At 40.0% G+C, this 16,255-nt stretch overlaps 1 protein-coding gene across 2 annotated transcripts in view; it reads left to right on the forward strand.

Moving 5' to 3' along the window:
• The window catches only part of atrn (attractin), a 154,234-nt gene that overhangs the window by 30,519 nt on the left and 107,460 nt on the right, over positions 1-16,255 (forward strand). For both annotated transcript variants that reach the window (XM_053336353.1, XM_053336354.1), the window contains exons 6-11: positions 1,705-1,873; positions 5,116-5,206; positions 7,520-7,769; positions 8,418-8,601; positions 9,297-9,451; positions 14,349-14,433. In XM_053336353.1, coding sequence (XP_053192328.1) covers positions 1,705-1,873; positions 5,116-5,206; positions 7,520-7,769; positions 8,418-8,601; positions 9,297-9,451; positions 14,349-14,433 — 934 coding nt within the window. The remainder of the gene's footprint in view (positions 1-1,704; positions 1,874-5,115; positions 5,207-7,519; positions 7,770-8,417; positions 8,602-9,296; positions 9,452-14,348; positions 14,434-16,255) is intronic.

Consider the following 16,255-nt stretch of genomic DNA (forward strand, 5'->3'; position numbering starts at 1 on the left):
AATTTTGTAAGCTTGGCAATACTGCAGTCAGATTGAAAAATATTATCCTCCAGGTAATTTTTCTTTTTTTTTTTTCTCCAGCCGCTGAAAACAACTACAAGGAAAACAGGCAAAGTGACCTTGATTGTTGCAATGAATCACAACACTTCCTTTCCTGTCACGTGACCACTTGTGCATTGTTTTTGATAATGATCGATAAAGACCCCCCCCTCCCTCGACCCCCCTCCTTCACCACCACCACCCTCCCAGTGGTTAACATCCTGTTTCTGCTGTAAGATGGATTTGATAGGGCTAATGTTTAATTCCAGTAAGTTCTTATCTAAGTTTTTCATCAGGTAGGGATGAGTTGCCTGCGCATGAACCAGCTCATCAAACAACACACACAAACAACCTGTGAGATTTACGAGGAGGACATGGTGTGTTTTTCTATTTCTAACTTGGCACTTTGTTTGCCAAACATCTTTTCCCTTCATTCAGAAGTGATTCCGGTTTATGTTGGTCTTATTGTTCTTCACAGGCTAAACAGGGGAAAGCTGCTCTGGAGAGTTATTCCACTCAAATGGTTATTGTTTCCCCCTCTCCAAAAAAAAAAAAATATGTTCAAAAAGTCAAATGTCACCAAAATATCAAATAAAGCTTCCACAACTCCAGAAAGTTTTAGATCTACTTTCTGAAGCTAAATGACTCTGCACCTCCGTAATGAATCTTAGCTTATGTAAAGACTTAAAATATACCTCTTTAACCTCGGCACCTTTTTTATTCTAACCATGCCTTTTTATAATTCAAGAGATGAAATCAATAATGAATCATGGTTGTCACCTTCAAAGTCAACTCACGGAGAGCAGATGGCCCCAATCGTTTGCACACTCCGCCTGTCTGCACGACTTTAAAACGAACTAATGATGAAGACAGTGAAAATTGAATTCTATGCTACAAGCTTCTTAGTGTAGTTTAGTTTATTTTATTTTGCAGAAAAATGAGAGGCAGAAAACTCAAATGGGCTTATTTAAAACCTAAAAAAATACTGAAATTACAAAATATTACAGAAGATATTATGATTGCATAATACACACCAAATAATTTCAACATAATAACAATAAAACATAAAAAAACAGGAAAAATAAGTGTGTGTGTGTGTGAGTGTCCAAGTGTGTGCATGTGTATGTGATGGGGACATTGGTTTCAGCATCTGTGCATCGATACATGAAAACATGAAAAATGGAACAGACAAAACACATTAAGAAAAAACTATTACAAAACAGTTATAGCAGTTAAATATTCCTTCAAACATCTCTTATAAATTTTCAAAGACAGTTTTTTTTTTCAAGTTAGGAAAAGCTATTCCACAACTTGATTCCCCTAAATCGAAACAGAAATTGCCCTCTGCTTGTAAACACTTTAGGAGGATGAAGATCTGATGATTGATGAGTCTGATATGAATCAACCTGTGAATTTGCATTATAGTAAAATTGAAACTTTTCCACAAGCTTGTATTTTCTGCTGTTATGCTGACTCAGTGTTTTTGGTATTAAGGCTGTTATGTTTACCCCGAAAAGTTTGAGCTGGTTTAAAAGTCAGGACACACTTTTCCCCCGACCTCTTGAACGTGACAGTGAGTCCAGGCTTTTGACTGATTGACTGCATCACTGAGTCCTCTGTGAAGCATTGACTCTTTTGGCTTCTTCTTCTTCTTCTCCTCCTCAGGTCCAGACTGCTCCGTCTCCGTGCCTGCCAACTCTTCCTTCTGGACGCGGGAGGAATACACAGAGGCCGGTCTGGCCAGGGCTTCCCACAAGGCCGTGGTGGACCAAGGCATCATGTGGGTCATCGGCGGCTACGTCTTCAACTCCTCTGACTATCACATAGTGAAAGCGTAAGTGCTCCTCCTCTCTTTGGCTGCAGCTCTCATCCAATAGAACTGTGGAGACTTGAGTCCTGCTGTTGCTAGGCGACTATAGGAAATGTGCTTTTAAAAAACAACACTGTCTGCTACAAACATTTCAGTGTTTTTAATCTTACATGCCTGTTGTTATATTAAATGTTAAGGTAATACTTGTCTGTCAGGAAGAAGCAACATGACTTCCTGTCAGTTTGAAAATCAACAAGAGGAAGAATCCAGCTCTGTACAGACAGCTCCGTGTCAGACACAGACTGAAGGATGTAATTAAAACCATAAAATTACAGTGTAGGCTGATGTTCCTCATCCTGAACTCCACCCAGGAAGATCACACTTATTCCCTCGGCTCATGTTTTGGTTTTTATGGGGTTGCAGACAGACCAAGGCCCTTTTTTTTACTGCTTCAGGGGCAACTATACACCACATTGTGTGTTTGTTACCTTGATAGAGTTTTATTAGACAATAGCGTAATATTCCCCTCCTCACTTTAACTGTTTAGTTTGATACTGAAGGACGTTTTCTACAGTTTGTGAAACAAAACCACACAAATAAAAGTAAAGGTCAGACACAATGAAAGCACTTGATGAATGTTTCCCCCCCCCCCACATTTTTATAATAGTTTGGTTGATGGTTGGGTTTACACAGGGTTCAGATGTTAGAGATTGTTAGACTGCTTGGTCTGGGGGAGCTCTGTTTAAAAGTCTTTTCACATGCCTGGTGAAATCAAAAACTGTTCTTCTACATCTCACTGTGGTATTCGTCCACCGACTTGGACAAAAAGACTAAATGTTTTCTGACTATCTGAAGTTTAAGACTAAATACTCACAGTTTGACCTCTGCTCATCTCATGACTACGAACAAACCCATCAGAATACAACATGAATAAAGTTTAGGGGGAAAACACACTTGTTCTCCTGAATACGTCCATTGTACAAAAGTTGGCATCCAGCATCACCGATTTAAAAAAACAAACACCAAAGCTGCACTAATCAAACTCACATACGGGCTAAAGGAAGTCAATGTTGGAAAAACTTTAAACCAAGGAATCATGTGACTCAATGTTAATAACACTACACTCAAACTACCTTAACCTTCCTGTCGTCCTCCCGGGTCAAATTGACCCCATCTGTTTTGACCCTTCCTTCCTTCCTTCCTTCCTTCCTTCCGTCTGTCCTTCCTCCCTCCCTCCTTCTCTCTCTCTTTCCTCCCTTCCTTCTTTACATCCTCGGTCCCCCTTTCTTCCTTCCTCCCTCCCTCCTTCTCTCTTTCATTCGTCCCCCCTTCCTTCTTTCCTCTGTCCTTCTTTCCTTCCTTCCTCCCTTCCTCTTTTCCTTCCTCCCTCCCTCCCTCCTTCTCTCTTTCATTCGTCCCCCCTACCTTCTTTCCTCGGTCCTTCTTTCCTTCCTTCCTCCCTTCCTTCCTTCATTTCCTCCCTTCCTTCCTCCCTCCTTTCCTTACTCCTTTCCTTCCTTCTTCCTCCCTTCCTTCCTTGACTCGAGGACAACAGGAGGGTTAATTCAGCTGCTGTGTGATGTTTTATCAATACTCCAACTATCACCATCAAATAAATGAAAGGACCCAGATTTATTTATTATATTATTATTATTTTATAACACAAGGTTGAATAACAAAACATAGTTAGTAGTCCCTTCCTGCTTCTCCCAAAAAAACAAATTATATAAATAGATGAATAAATAATGAGTCAGAAAATTCATTAAAAGAAACTTTATATTGGAGTTTGGAGGATAATTTGAAGCCTGAGGAAAGAAGCTGCTCTGTAGTCTGGTGGTACAACAGCAGATACCTCTGGATCTCTTGCTAGGTGGCAGCAGAGTGAACAGGCTTTGGTCGAAGGGGTGGAGGGGGGTATCTTTTGGTACTCTGTGCAGGAACCTCAGATCACTAATATCACTGATGCTCGCTCGATGGGTACTGATGATCTACTTCCTGTCTCGGGCCGTGATGTTTCCAGTCAGGATGTTTTGTATTGCTCCTTTTGTTGAAGTTTGTTGAAGTTAACAGGAAGTTGAGATTTGGATTTTTGCCTTAAGTTTCCTTTAGATATACTGAGCTTTCTTCACTATGTGTGTCATGACAGGTTTCTCTGTGATGGTGATATCACAGGAAATCTTTGCCTCCTTTTTTTTTCTTCTTTTCTAAAATTAACAATCAGCTCTTTGATTTTGTCGACGTCGAGAAAGAGATGCAGAAGTTTGAGCCCAGATTTGCTCTTATAGACTATTTTCTCACTGCTGCTGTTTAAGACACAATTTGGTTCCTCATATATGAACTCAATCCATATTTTAAACCACATTTGACGCCTCGTCAACTTTTTCAAGGTTCAAAGAGCTTCTCCACACTCTGAAATGTGTCCCTTATAGTATTAACTTACATAGAAATAAAGTAAGAGGATTAAATGCCATTTACGCTATCCAGAGTTATGAGTCAAAGCGTTTGATTTCTGACATTGGTCCCCTCAGGCTCTATATTACCACAACTTCACACATTTGATCAGAACCTACGTTGACATACATAATATTATATAATATAATATAATATATCATTTGTATAGACTAAAGCTCACCTGTCAAATGATCAAAGGAATCCTGGTTTCACTGTTAAATTACACTGACATGTAAAAATCATCCCTTCCTTCCTTTTTGTCTGTCCTTCCTCCCTCAATCTCTCTTTCTTTCCTTCCTTCCTTCCTTCCTTTCCTTCCTTCTTCCTTCCTTCCTCCCTCCTTTCCTTCCTCCTTCCTTTCTTCCTTCCTCCCTCCTTTCCTCCCTTCCATCCTCCCTCCTTTCCTTCCTCCCTTCTTTCTTTCCTTCCTTCCTCCCTCATTCATTCTTTCCTTCCTTCCTTCCTCCCTCCCTCCCTTCCTTCCTTCCTCCCTCATTTCCTTCCTTCCTTCTTCCTTCCTTCTTCCTTCCTTCTGTCCTCCCTCCCTCCTTCTTTCCTTCCTTCTTCCCTCCCTCCTTTTCTTCCTTCTTCCTTCCTTCCTCCCTCCCTCCCTCTTTTCCTTCCTTCCTTCTTCCTCCCTTCCATCCTTCCTCCCTCCCTCCCTTCCTTCCTCCCTTCCTTTCTCCCTTCCTCCCTCCTTTCCTTCCTTCCCTTCTTACTTACTCCCTCTCCTCCTTCCTTGACTCGAGGACAACAGGAGGGTTAAAGCTGTTCTTTCATGGTCACCATCTTTTTTTTTTTCTCTGTTTCTGTAGGTATAACCTGAGCAGCAAGAGCTGGCTGAACCTTGACCCCTCCGTCAACACTGTCACACCACGATATGGTCACTCACTGGCGCTGCATGAGGTACGTAGAGATCTATAAAAACCCAGGTTGTATATTAAGACCACACAAGATGATGCCACACACTCTTATGTTTCTGCTGACTCAGCCTCAGTGTAATATGAACATCACTTCAAAAGAAGAGCAGAACAGAGCAGATGACAACTGAATTAAATGTAAGATGTATATAAAAAAAATCTCCATCCTTTTATTTATGCTTTCAGTAGTATCTTGTTGTTGTCTGGAACTTAATATAATATAATCTATGGGTTTTGATATGCTGCAGTGAAGTGGTAAAGCAGTTTCTTCTCAGGCGGAAAGACTGTTGGGAGCCACTGAAGGAATAATAAATTAAAAAGCAGAGGATTCAAGAGGGAAGACACACTCCGTCGACTCTTGAGTTTTTTTTTTAGAGAAGCGAGTTTGAGCTGCAGCATGTGTTTGTAATGCACAAATTGCATCACAGTGTGTCTTGTAAGCCAATGCGGGCTCGCATCCGCGGATGGTGTACCGGTTCAGATTTTCAAGCACCACATTCCTTCGGAGACGTATAAAAACCTGACGAGGGTGCTAATACAGCTCTGCCTCTGTTTTAACCCCTTACATGCTGCTCAGGGTCAAATTTGACCCATTTAAAAACACTTAATACACATTCCTTATAGCCAGATTGTTCCTAATGTGACCAACAGTTTACAAAAATGGAAATAAAATGCATCTTTTTAAAAATGTTGTGCAGCTGATACACATTTTTATATATGCAAATGGACAAATTTGACTTGCATCTATAAAAGAAAATCAGCATTCAAACATTTTAAATCATGATATTCTATGAAATGTTCTCCTGGACCATAAAATAATGATTGTGAATGTCTTTTTTCCCCATAAGATTAATCAAACATTGATCAATGATTAATAGAGAATTTATGAATGTGAATTAGTGTAGAGATTCATTATGAGTCAAAATATGAACTGAATGTAAGGGTTAAAAAGCTGATTTCTGTGACTTTAAGCGCTCTTATCAGTGATATAATACGAAATATTGTAGATTGTATCATTAGTTACTTTTGTAAGTGTAACAGGTCAACTATTTTTTATTAGTCACATTACATAATCAGAAAGTTGACCACATTTATTTAAAAAATGATTTCTTGCACATACATTATCAAGTGCATAGCTAATTTCTTCCTGTGTTCATGTTAAGTATGAAATAAAGGAAAATAAAATGCCAAATATTGGTTATGGAGAGACTCGATGTGAGACAAAGTGTCTGCTTCACTCTCAAAAGGGAAGATTGTTTTGTTTGAATCGAGGTCCAAAGAAACATCAATGAACAGATGTTTTTATTTCAAACTCAAGGACAGTACAAAGGTTAAGGTTTTGGATATTCCTTGAAGAATCCTCAGTTATATTTTCTTGTGTTTAAGTTTCATTGCAAGATTTAACTATATATATATTGGTATGCCTGCTGTTCCTTTTGTCAATAGCTGTTATCATCTGAATTTAACAAGGGATTATAACTTAAACCAAGAATCAGCATATTAATAGAAAAAATGAATATTTCTCCATGTTGTATGTCTCTCTTTTATATTACACATCCTCTGTAAAATTGATTTGCTTACTAATGCATTTTTTACCTTATGAGAAAACAGTGATTCATAACAATGTTTGAATTTATTTCTAAAACCATTATATTCGTATTTTAGTTGGGATGCATTGATCTGATCTGTAGGGGCTGCAGTTGTTGCCAATACTGACCTTATTAAGTGGATCAGATATAGACCAGATGTGACCGATCCAGGTTAAATCCAGGAGTCTAAATATGGGCTTTTTATTTTTCATTCAAACTTAGCTTACTGTAATATTGCTTTATCTCGTGTACTCAGCTTTTTGTATGTATAAAATGTGTTTATGTGCTTTTGTTTCACTCATCCGCAACAAATTGTCCTTTTGGGGACAAGAAAAGAGATTGATTGGTTCTCCAACAACGCCATTATAATATTCACTGTTTCCATTATCAGTTACATTCATTCAGTCACAGGGGCGCAGCAGCTAACCCTGCCTCATGTTACGTTACATAAAAAATGTTCCACATATACACAGACTGTAAATGCATGAAAAGAGGGCACTGCTATTGGAGTCAGCATTGGAAGAGAAAAAGTTGGGTCACTATTAAAACATTTTATGCACCAAAAGACCAAAGTTAATATTCAACAAGAACTTTTTAATTCAAAGTTGCTGTAAATATTACAAGATATTTTTTTTGTAATTTCGTCAGTTTTAACAGTACATATTTATGAGCTCATTTTTCCACCCGCTGTCTCTGCTGCTTTGCTCTAGGGGAAGATCTATATGTACGGAGGAAAGATAGATTCAACAGGAAATGTGTCCAGCCAGCTGTGGGTTTTCCACATCCAGAACCAGACGTGGGTCCTCCTGAGCCCTCGGGCCAAAGAGCAGTACGCTGTGGTGGGACATTCAGCCCACATCGTGCCTCCCATCCAAGAGGGAGCCAGTCCTATCATGCTGGTTCTGTTTGGACACTGTCCTCTCTATGGTTACATCAGCCAAGTCCAGGAGTATAACATCGGTAAGTTGCAGCTGCTATAAAATGGGCCTTAATGTGTTTAAGCAAGGTATCAACCCCTAAGCTGCTCCCTTGCTGTAATTAATAAGTTTTACGTGGGTGTTAGTGCTTAATATATCAGTTTATAACAACAGGAAATTAACACTGGCCAGTAAAAAAAAAAAGAAAAAAAAGAAAAAAGAAAAGCTAAAGTGCTCTGGATTTGTGTGGTGTGCTCATCTAATCTACCAACCTCGTTAACAAGCAACCAGACTTCATTTAGAGGTCTCGCTTTGTTCTAAAAGCCAATCTGTCTGAGAAAATTGGATGAAATAACCTGCCTACTGCGGCCGATGGTCAGAAGCGTATTTTCTATTTGCTCACAAATTAAAGTGATTTATTCTTTGTCATTACCCAAATGACGACCGCGGAATATCCCGATGCCCAGTCTGCTGCTACTTTTTGAACTTGTAAATGCATTTAGGAACAATAATACAAAGATTTTACCGGCTTAACTTGCTATCACTATAAATGTGTGTGAACTCAGTTAAGCAGTAATAAACATCCACTACAGACCTTTCATAACATAACACACACCCCCGCCCCCCCTTAGCTTTTGATAACTTGTTGGTTTTCTGTCACTCACTCAAACGTCTTTGTGTGATCCTCCAGTCAAGAACACATGGAACATGGTATCTACAGAAGGTGCGTTGGTCCAGGGCGGCTACGGCCACAGCAGTGTTTTCGACCCCGGCACCAGAGCCATCTACATCCACGGAGGCTACAAGGCCTTCAGCGCCAACAAGTACGGCCTGGCTGGAGATTTGTACAAGTTTGACGTGGACAAGAGGAAATGGTGAGCTTTTTTTTATGTTTGGTGAATATTTGTACTGACACTAGTGTGAGGTTGACTTTGCTTTGTTCTGGTGAAATACAGAGTACCTTTTCCTCCTCAGACCTCTAAAAATGAGTCAAATTATATAGTATGAGATGGGAAATCACTTCACTTCATCAAATCAATTGAACTGCTCGGAGCTCGTAGACAGAAGTTCGTATTACAAAATCTCAAACAAGAAAGCTTAGGAAACCCTGATGTGCAACACAGAGTTGAACCATACCTCATTTTTAGTATTATTACACTGTTTTGCAACTGCTGTGGGACAAAGTTAACATCGCATTACATTATATTATTTATGTTGCATCACTGTATTTTATTCCCTAAATCATTCTAAATCAAAAACGTCTTAATCAGAGTTAGTTACCATCTGATTACATGATAATGACCGGAGTCCACATTCAGCATTTTCACAAATTATACAGTGAGAAAAAAATTGCATTCACGCAAAATGTCAGTATTTGAAAACTTCAAAAAAATGAATAAAACATATAAGAGATTTGATGCTAAATATGGGTGAATATTGGGTAAGTAATTCACTTATAAATATTGAATTTAAAACTGTTAATTGTTATTTAACTTATGATTTGGGGTGTCAGGACTGATAACAGTTTTACAATATCTTAACATATAACCGTCTCCATTTGTTTGTGCAGGACCGTCCTGAGAGACAGCGGCTTCTTCCGTTACCTCCACACAGCCGTGATAGTTAGCGGATCCATGCTGGTGTTTGGAGGAAACACGCACAACGACACATCTATGAGCCACGGCGCCAAGTGCTTCTCCGCCGACTTCCTATCCTACAGTCTGGGTCAGTAACATGCACGACGACAGCAGCAGCTCCTACAGTCCGGCCCTGTTTCCTCAGCTTTATTCAGGGTTATTCTGCTGAGCATGCAGGACTTTTCTCTGCACTGTGCTGCTTTGCATTCATACAGTGGCACAGATTCACACCTTGGGACCTGCTCAGTACAACCACAGTGTTCTGTTGTTGGATACTGAGCAGCTCCACTGGAGCAACAGAAGGTCAAGTTTTGCACTCTGCGTACACAAGCAGTAAACCACAGCCTCCTTTCATACATAAAACTCCTATAAATGTGTTGTTTTGTAGGAGTGTAGTAGTTTTTCTTGTTCAACGCTTTCAGCTCATATGTGTACCGTCTCCGTTTAGAATTCATTGACATGAGTTTCCTGGAAAGCGGAGGTGAAGATGAGTGCTACATTGGAAGTACTTGCTTTTGTTTTTCATATTATTTATTTATGTGCATATTAATCTTGTTTACTGCTAGTCGGGCTGTTAACCCTCGTCGTCTGGACTGGAGAAAATTGAAAAACTGGACAAAGATTCTTCAGTTTTAGAATCAAAAATTGAGTCCAGTGGTTTGGATTCAGTGTTGTCCAGATGTTGTATCACCTGGATGATCTCTCTTCATTCCAGTTAACCCTTGTGTCGTCCTCCCGGGTCAAATTGACCCCGTCTGTTTTGACTCTTCCTTCCTTCCTTCCTTCCTTCCTTCCTTCCTTCCTTCCTTCCTTCCTTCCTTGCTTCCTTCCTCCCTCCTTTGCTTCCTTACCTCCTTCTTTCTTTCTTTCCTACCTCCTCCCTCCTTTCCTCCCTCCTTCTTCCTTCCTCCCTCCCTCCTTCCTCCCTCCTTTCCTCCCTCCTTCCTTTCCTCCCTCCCTCCTTTCCTTCTTTCCCTCCTTCTCGCTTTCTTTCCTCCCTCCTTCCTTCTTTCCTCCCTCCATTCCTTCCTTCTTCCCTCCTTCCTTCCTCCTTTCCTTCCTTCCTTCCTCCCTCCCCCCTTCCTCCCTCCTTTCCTTTCTTCTTCCCTCCTTCCTCCCTCCTTTCCTTCCTTCCTTCCTCCCTCCCTCCTTCCTCCCTCCTTTCCTTCCTTCTTCCTTCCCTCCCTCCCTTCCTTCCTTGACTCGAGGACAACAGGAGGGTTAAAGGAAATATTCATGCTGAAACATGCAATGATATAGAAAAGTGCTGCTCCATCTTTGTGGCAACAGTTTAGAGAGGACCCTTTACTGTTTAAACATGACATCCACTACTTTGTTGGTCCACACGTATTCTCTTGTAACTGAATGGGAGCAAATCTCTGCAGCCAGGGTTATAAGATCCTGTGGAAAGTCTTCCCAGCAAAGTGGAGCATATTAATGCTGTAATACTCAGTTGTCTTCATACTTTGCTTGAGTTTGTTGGTAGCCTTCATATTTAATAGTCTGTCTGATTTACAGACATAACAAACACATCTTTTAAAAGCCTTTTGAGGGTTCCCTAAAGGCCCGTGCCGCTCAATACACCTAACTGGACCAGACAGAAGATCAGAACAGAAATCCATCCCAAATATCTCTAAAGCTTCTAACTTTTCCTGGGTAGAACAAACAGACCTCGCTGTGAGCAAGTAAAGGAGGACATGTGAGTGACATCCCAGAATCTTTTAGTAGTGTGTCTGATGTGTGTTTGTGTTTCATATTAGCACTAAAAAAAAGAAAGTCATATCTTCAGGAAAATCAGCAGATCAGATTTCGTAGCACATCCCCTCAAGCTGCAGTTCACACGTGACTCCTCGAGGATTTCTAGGTAAATACGAAGTGAACAAAGCCTTCTAATATATCTGTCAATCAGAGATTCAGTCTGGTGGCTTTAGGCAGATAATTTCAATTCTCTAATGTTTATTCTTGTTCTCTCCTCCTTTTTTATTGCTGAGTTGCCTAATGAAGTAATACATAACTGTCAGATTGTCAAGCAGAGCTGCTTAGCGGCCGTCAACAGAGGGAGAGAGAGTGGAACAAAGCAACTTCTGCCGTAATGTGTCTGTACTCACTAACTTTCCCTGGATGGAAATTACGTTTTCTGCCTTAATTTATTTGTTAAGATCAGAAGTTAATTGTTGTTGATCGTTGCATATTTCTCTCCGTCTAATTATAATCCCAATCAAAGTCCCTCTGATATTCCTTAATGCGAGTTAGCACAACTTTGTCACAAACCACTCCGGCATCCTCACTTCGTTAGCCGCCTGCGAACATTGTTGTAAATTGAGTCGGCCTCTTTTTCCGCAGCGCTGTCATAAGATGCTCGTTAATGGGAGGCTTCAGTCTGTCTGGAATTCCCTGTAGGCCCGAGATTGCCCCAGGACATTCTGTTTTTCTGTGTCATTACCGAGAAGATTGACAGGCAGCGAAATTACAGTCTCAGGGGCAAAAGCGCCGCCTCTCCTCCTTGTGCAACCGGCTTTTGTTCGCGAGAATTGCACGCTGGCTCTGAAACGTCCCCAACAATCGTCCTCTATTCAGCTCATTGAGCGTATGAAGAGCGTATGATAGTGAGGGCTGCAGCGGCTCGTGTAGAGGTGCCACATTCGTTTAATTCTTAGCATAGTGTCCCATTTTTATGTTTGTCTTGATTGGCATAATGAGAGTAACTCATTTTTGCATTGGTCACTACGGGAAACAAATTGTTGTCATGATTTCCCCGGAGAGTTTGTGTTTTAGTGGAACTTTTTAGAAATTAAAAAACTTCCAAGTGATTTTTGTGTTTTCTACTTCCTCTCTGCTGTGACCTCTTAACTCCTCCCTGCCACTCTTCATCCTCTGTATGATTTTGTGATTGGACAGAAAATACAAGCCAACTATTTTCAACACCACCACCACCCCTTCTCCACCACTCTCCCTCCCTCCCTCCCTCCCCACTAGTCAGCTGCAGGGTCGGTGTCGGCAGCAGCAGCTCTGTAATTGTCTGGTAATTACAGTCGAGATGGGCTGCGCGGAGGACTAATTGCCCCTCCTTAACAAGCTGAACTCAATTAGAGTGTAGAATTTAAGGGCTGTCCGCTGTCCTGACATTGGTAGATGGCGTTGTAATAAATCCTCACTCTGAGGGGCGAGAGCACACTACATCATCCCACCTGCAGTACAAAACTCTGACACCAGAGGGCACTGTCGATCTTTGAATGCATCCTAACAGATGCTGTTGCATGATTCTCTCTCTCTCTCTCTCTCTCTCTCTCTCTCTCTCTCTCTCTCTCTCTCTCTCTCTCTCTCTCTCTCCTCTCTCCCTCTCTCTCTCTCTCTCTCTCACTCCCCCCTCTGGGAAACCATGATGACTTGCACTGCATTGTACTGACTGAGGGTGATGTACTGCAGTCAGTGCTCTGTGCTCCTGCAGCTTTGACTTTGAGGCTCAGATGCCAGGCCTTTTTGGTTGTTGTTTGTTTTTATGGATTCATGCATGATAGGTGAGCTTCATTTAAAAAAAACAAACCATCTCTGTATATCCACTAAGGTTTGATTTGATGATTTGGAGGTCAACACATCTCAACGTCAATATCTGGACTATAAGTGGGCTGAATTCTGCTGAAATGATTTTTGACATCTATGCTGCATTAGGGCTGGGCGATATGAATCAAATATCACAATATTTTTGACCAAATGCCTCAATATCGATGTTTTTGACAATATAATAGGGATGACTGCTGGTGCTTTCACAAAACATTAATGCAATAAGATGAGAAAATAACATTTTTACTATAATGCAGCCTTTAAAAGCAGGAAAAGACAACACTTATTCCATATCTTGCTATTAAATATTCAAAATCTAAGACAATATCTATAACATATCACAATATCAATATAATATATATGTATTGCCCAGCCATATGTTTCAGCAGCTTATCAGTGACTGAATTTAAATATGTAGTTATATGTGGCTTCACACTGAAATACAGTAATTGAATAGTGTTGAAATGACTGTTACATCTAACCTAGACCCCCAAAAGGCTTCAAAGATGAATATGAATGGGAATAGTAAGATAAATTTACTATATTTTTACTACACAACATGATGTTTACTTTTTTTGCTTTTCTTGTGTGAAGTACTAGATACTTTAACCTCTTTGGAGCCTCTTAAAATACTTCAAGAGACAATATGAGAAGTAAAAATCTGTCTTTGGTTTCTTATTCTTACAGTTTCTGTCCACATAAAGGTCATAGAGTCGACCACACTTTATTTTAAAGTGTCCTGAATCAAAATGTTTGGGAACGACTGGTCTGAACACTTTTCCACCAAATGAAACCTTCTTTCAACTCCGATGTCTTGCAATTGTTGGACCTTCGAATCACCAAATCACAAAGCTCTTGACTAGGATGCTAATCTGTCACAAGATCAAAACAACTGAGTCAATGCCTCTGTATTGAGTCGAGTGTCCTTGTTAGACCGAATTTTAATGTGTTGAGCCGACCGGAGGAGGAGGACCAGACCGTGGTGTCTGGATAAGTCCCTTTGTTCAATGTCACTCGCCTCTTTTTTCTCTCCATATATTCCGTCTTCTGTTAATAGACCGAAGAAGCCAAAAAAGAGAAGTTCAAACTCACAGTTCTCGCTGTTAATTAACAGTGTGAATGATTTAGCCTCTGCCTCTTACTCACTGTATGAGACCACAACCATATTTTATTCATGTATTTCTTCATTCTGACACACACACATGATGACATATATGGCTATGATTGTTGCTCCTGCGGCCGTCGGGCACTCAGTGTCTCGGTCAAGGGCACGTTGCGGACCGAGGCATTGATTGACACAAGGATATGAGCTGTCAAAGGTCTCGCTAACCACCCCCGGCATGCCACCGCTGAAGACATGTGTGATTTAATATGTGGGGAACAGATCAACACTTTGACCTCTTGTGTCTTCTTTTTCATTCCAGCATGTGATGAGTGGACAGTGCTACCTCGACCGGACCTTTACCACGATGTGAACCGCTTCGGGCACTCGGCAGTCTTCAGTGACAGGTGATCATTTATGTACTACTTAACTGTAAGAGTAGAGTTTCCACTGAGAGGATTTAAAGCAAGAAAAAAAAATAATAAGATGAAAGCTACATGACAAAATAAAGCATTCAAACCTCAGATTAAAAGAAAAATGGGACATAAAGTTAATATTTACATGAAATCTGAATCTTAAAACTCAGACTAAACCTGCTTTGACCTCCTTTTTTTAGTCGTCCTGCATATTCTTAAGTAAAAGCTGGTGTTCAAAGCTTGGTGCCAAATACAAGAAAGAATGAAAGTGCTAGTTTATAGACTATACAAGCAGGTATCAAATGCGGCTGCCTTTAAGTGATTGGGATATTGTAGCTTTCTGCAGTAACCTAATTTCTGTAATCAGGCTAAGAAACCTTATTATATCAGTGAGATTTTTGCTGGAGGAATCAGGATTTCTTTGTAAGTTGCCATCAGTGATACTGCGTGGGGTCAGAGGCGAAACAGATTCGATATTTTCTACCAAAATATCTCCTGTAGAGATTCAGAAACTTTCTGAATCTATGCCAAGGATCACAATCCACACAACACCTGACAAACATGTAATGCTTCAGTCAGTCCATGTATTATTATTATTATTACAACACTAAAACATGTCATTTCTTTGTTCTACTTACTGCTTATCTGTATATAAACACAGATTTCCAGTAACCAGGTAACTGCAGAGCATTTAAACGTGTTCTCCGACTTCCTGCATTGACCTGATTTCTCTCAGTAACCTTGTTTCTTGAGTAAATGTAAACCAGGGTGACAGGTCCCTTTGCCACCAGGGCCCACATATGTTTAATTATGCACTTGTGGTATTTAAAGCTATAGGTACATAGAAGTAATGTAATATGACACGGCATGCAAAAGTGAACAGTAGCTGCTTCCTGATATAATGACATGCTGTGATGTGTTTATTTCAGAGTACTATGTAATGGTAGTTTTTAGCTTTTCTGATGGGAAATGACAGTTTTTATGAGTCATTTCTGTATTGTTTTAGTCATAATCACATCTCTCTACACTTGGAACATGGTTATATGGACAATCTGCAAACGGCACCCACTCAGATGCTTTTGGAGGGTAAAAAGGGGGAAAATGTATTAGGATGAAATGAAAATAAAAAAAATTCCACCATTTTATGGCGAAAAAAATGATTTGAAAAAGATTGCTTCCCTGTGAAAGAAACTCTCATTATGGAGGTCTGAATATGTTGAATTGAAACCTTTTCATAGGCAGAGTCAAGCATTTTTGCAGGTATTGACTGTAGACTTTCAGATCAAAGGACATTTTCAAAAATTGACATGGTACTTTAGTGGGATCACGAGCTTCAAATGTATGTACATCACTTAAATCTCAATTCCTCACAGCTATAAAATGTCACTCAGACATGCAGCTGAAGATATTATAATCATGATTTACGATCCTAATATAATGCAGATAATGTGATATTGATTTACAAACTTACTTTATTCCCTCTCATCATTATATATCTAGCTCTTGCTTGTTTCCTGTTAATTAAATGGTTATAAAATGTCCAATTTTTGAACAGCGTCTGGTTATTACATCATAAAACTAAACATTAGATCAGATTTTCCATTCTTCTTTATTCACAAATGAAATATTGGAGAAGTTATATGATGGTTGTTTTTATTCCAGCACTTTAATTCAGAGCAAAATTCACTTGCTGAGTTGAAGAAAAAGAAAGAAAAATCTTCTGCCTAACTTTTTTACTGTAGGCTGTTTGGCATCATAGAAAAAAGGCAAGCAGTGACAACCAAGGACAACTGACAAACTGCATAACTAAAAA

The sequence above is a fragment of the Scomber japonicus genome, chromosome 16 (genome assembly GCF_027409825.1).
Source record: "Scomber japonicus isolate fScoJap1 chromosome 16, fScoJap1.pri, whole genome shotgun sequence".
NCBI lineage: Eukaryota > Metazoa > Chordata > Actinopteri > Scombriformes > Scombridae > Scomber > Scomber japonicus.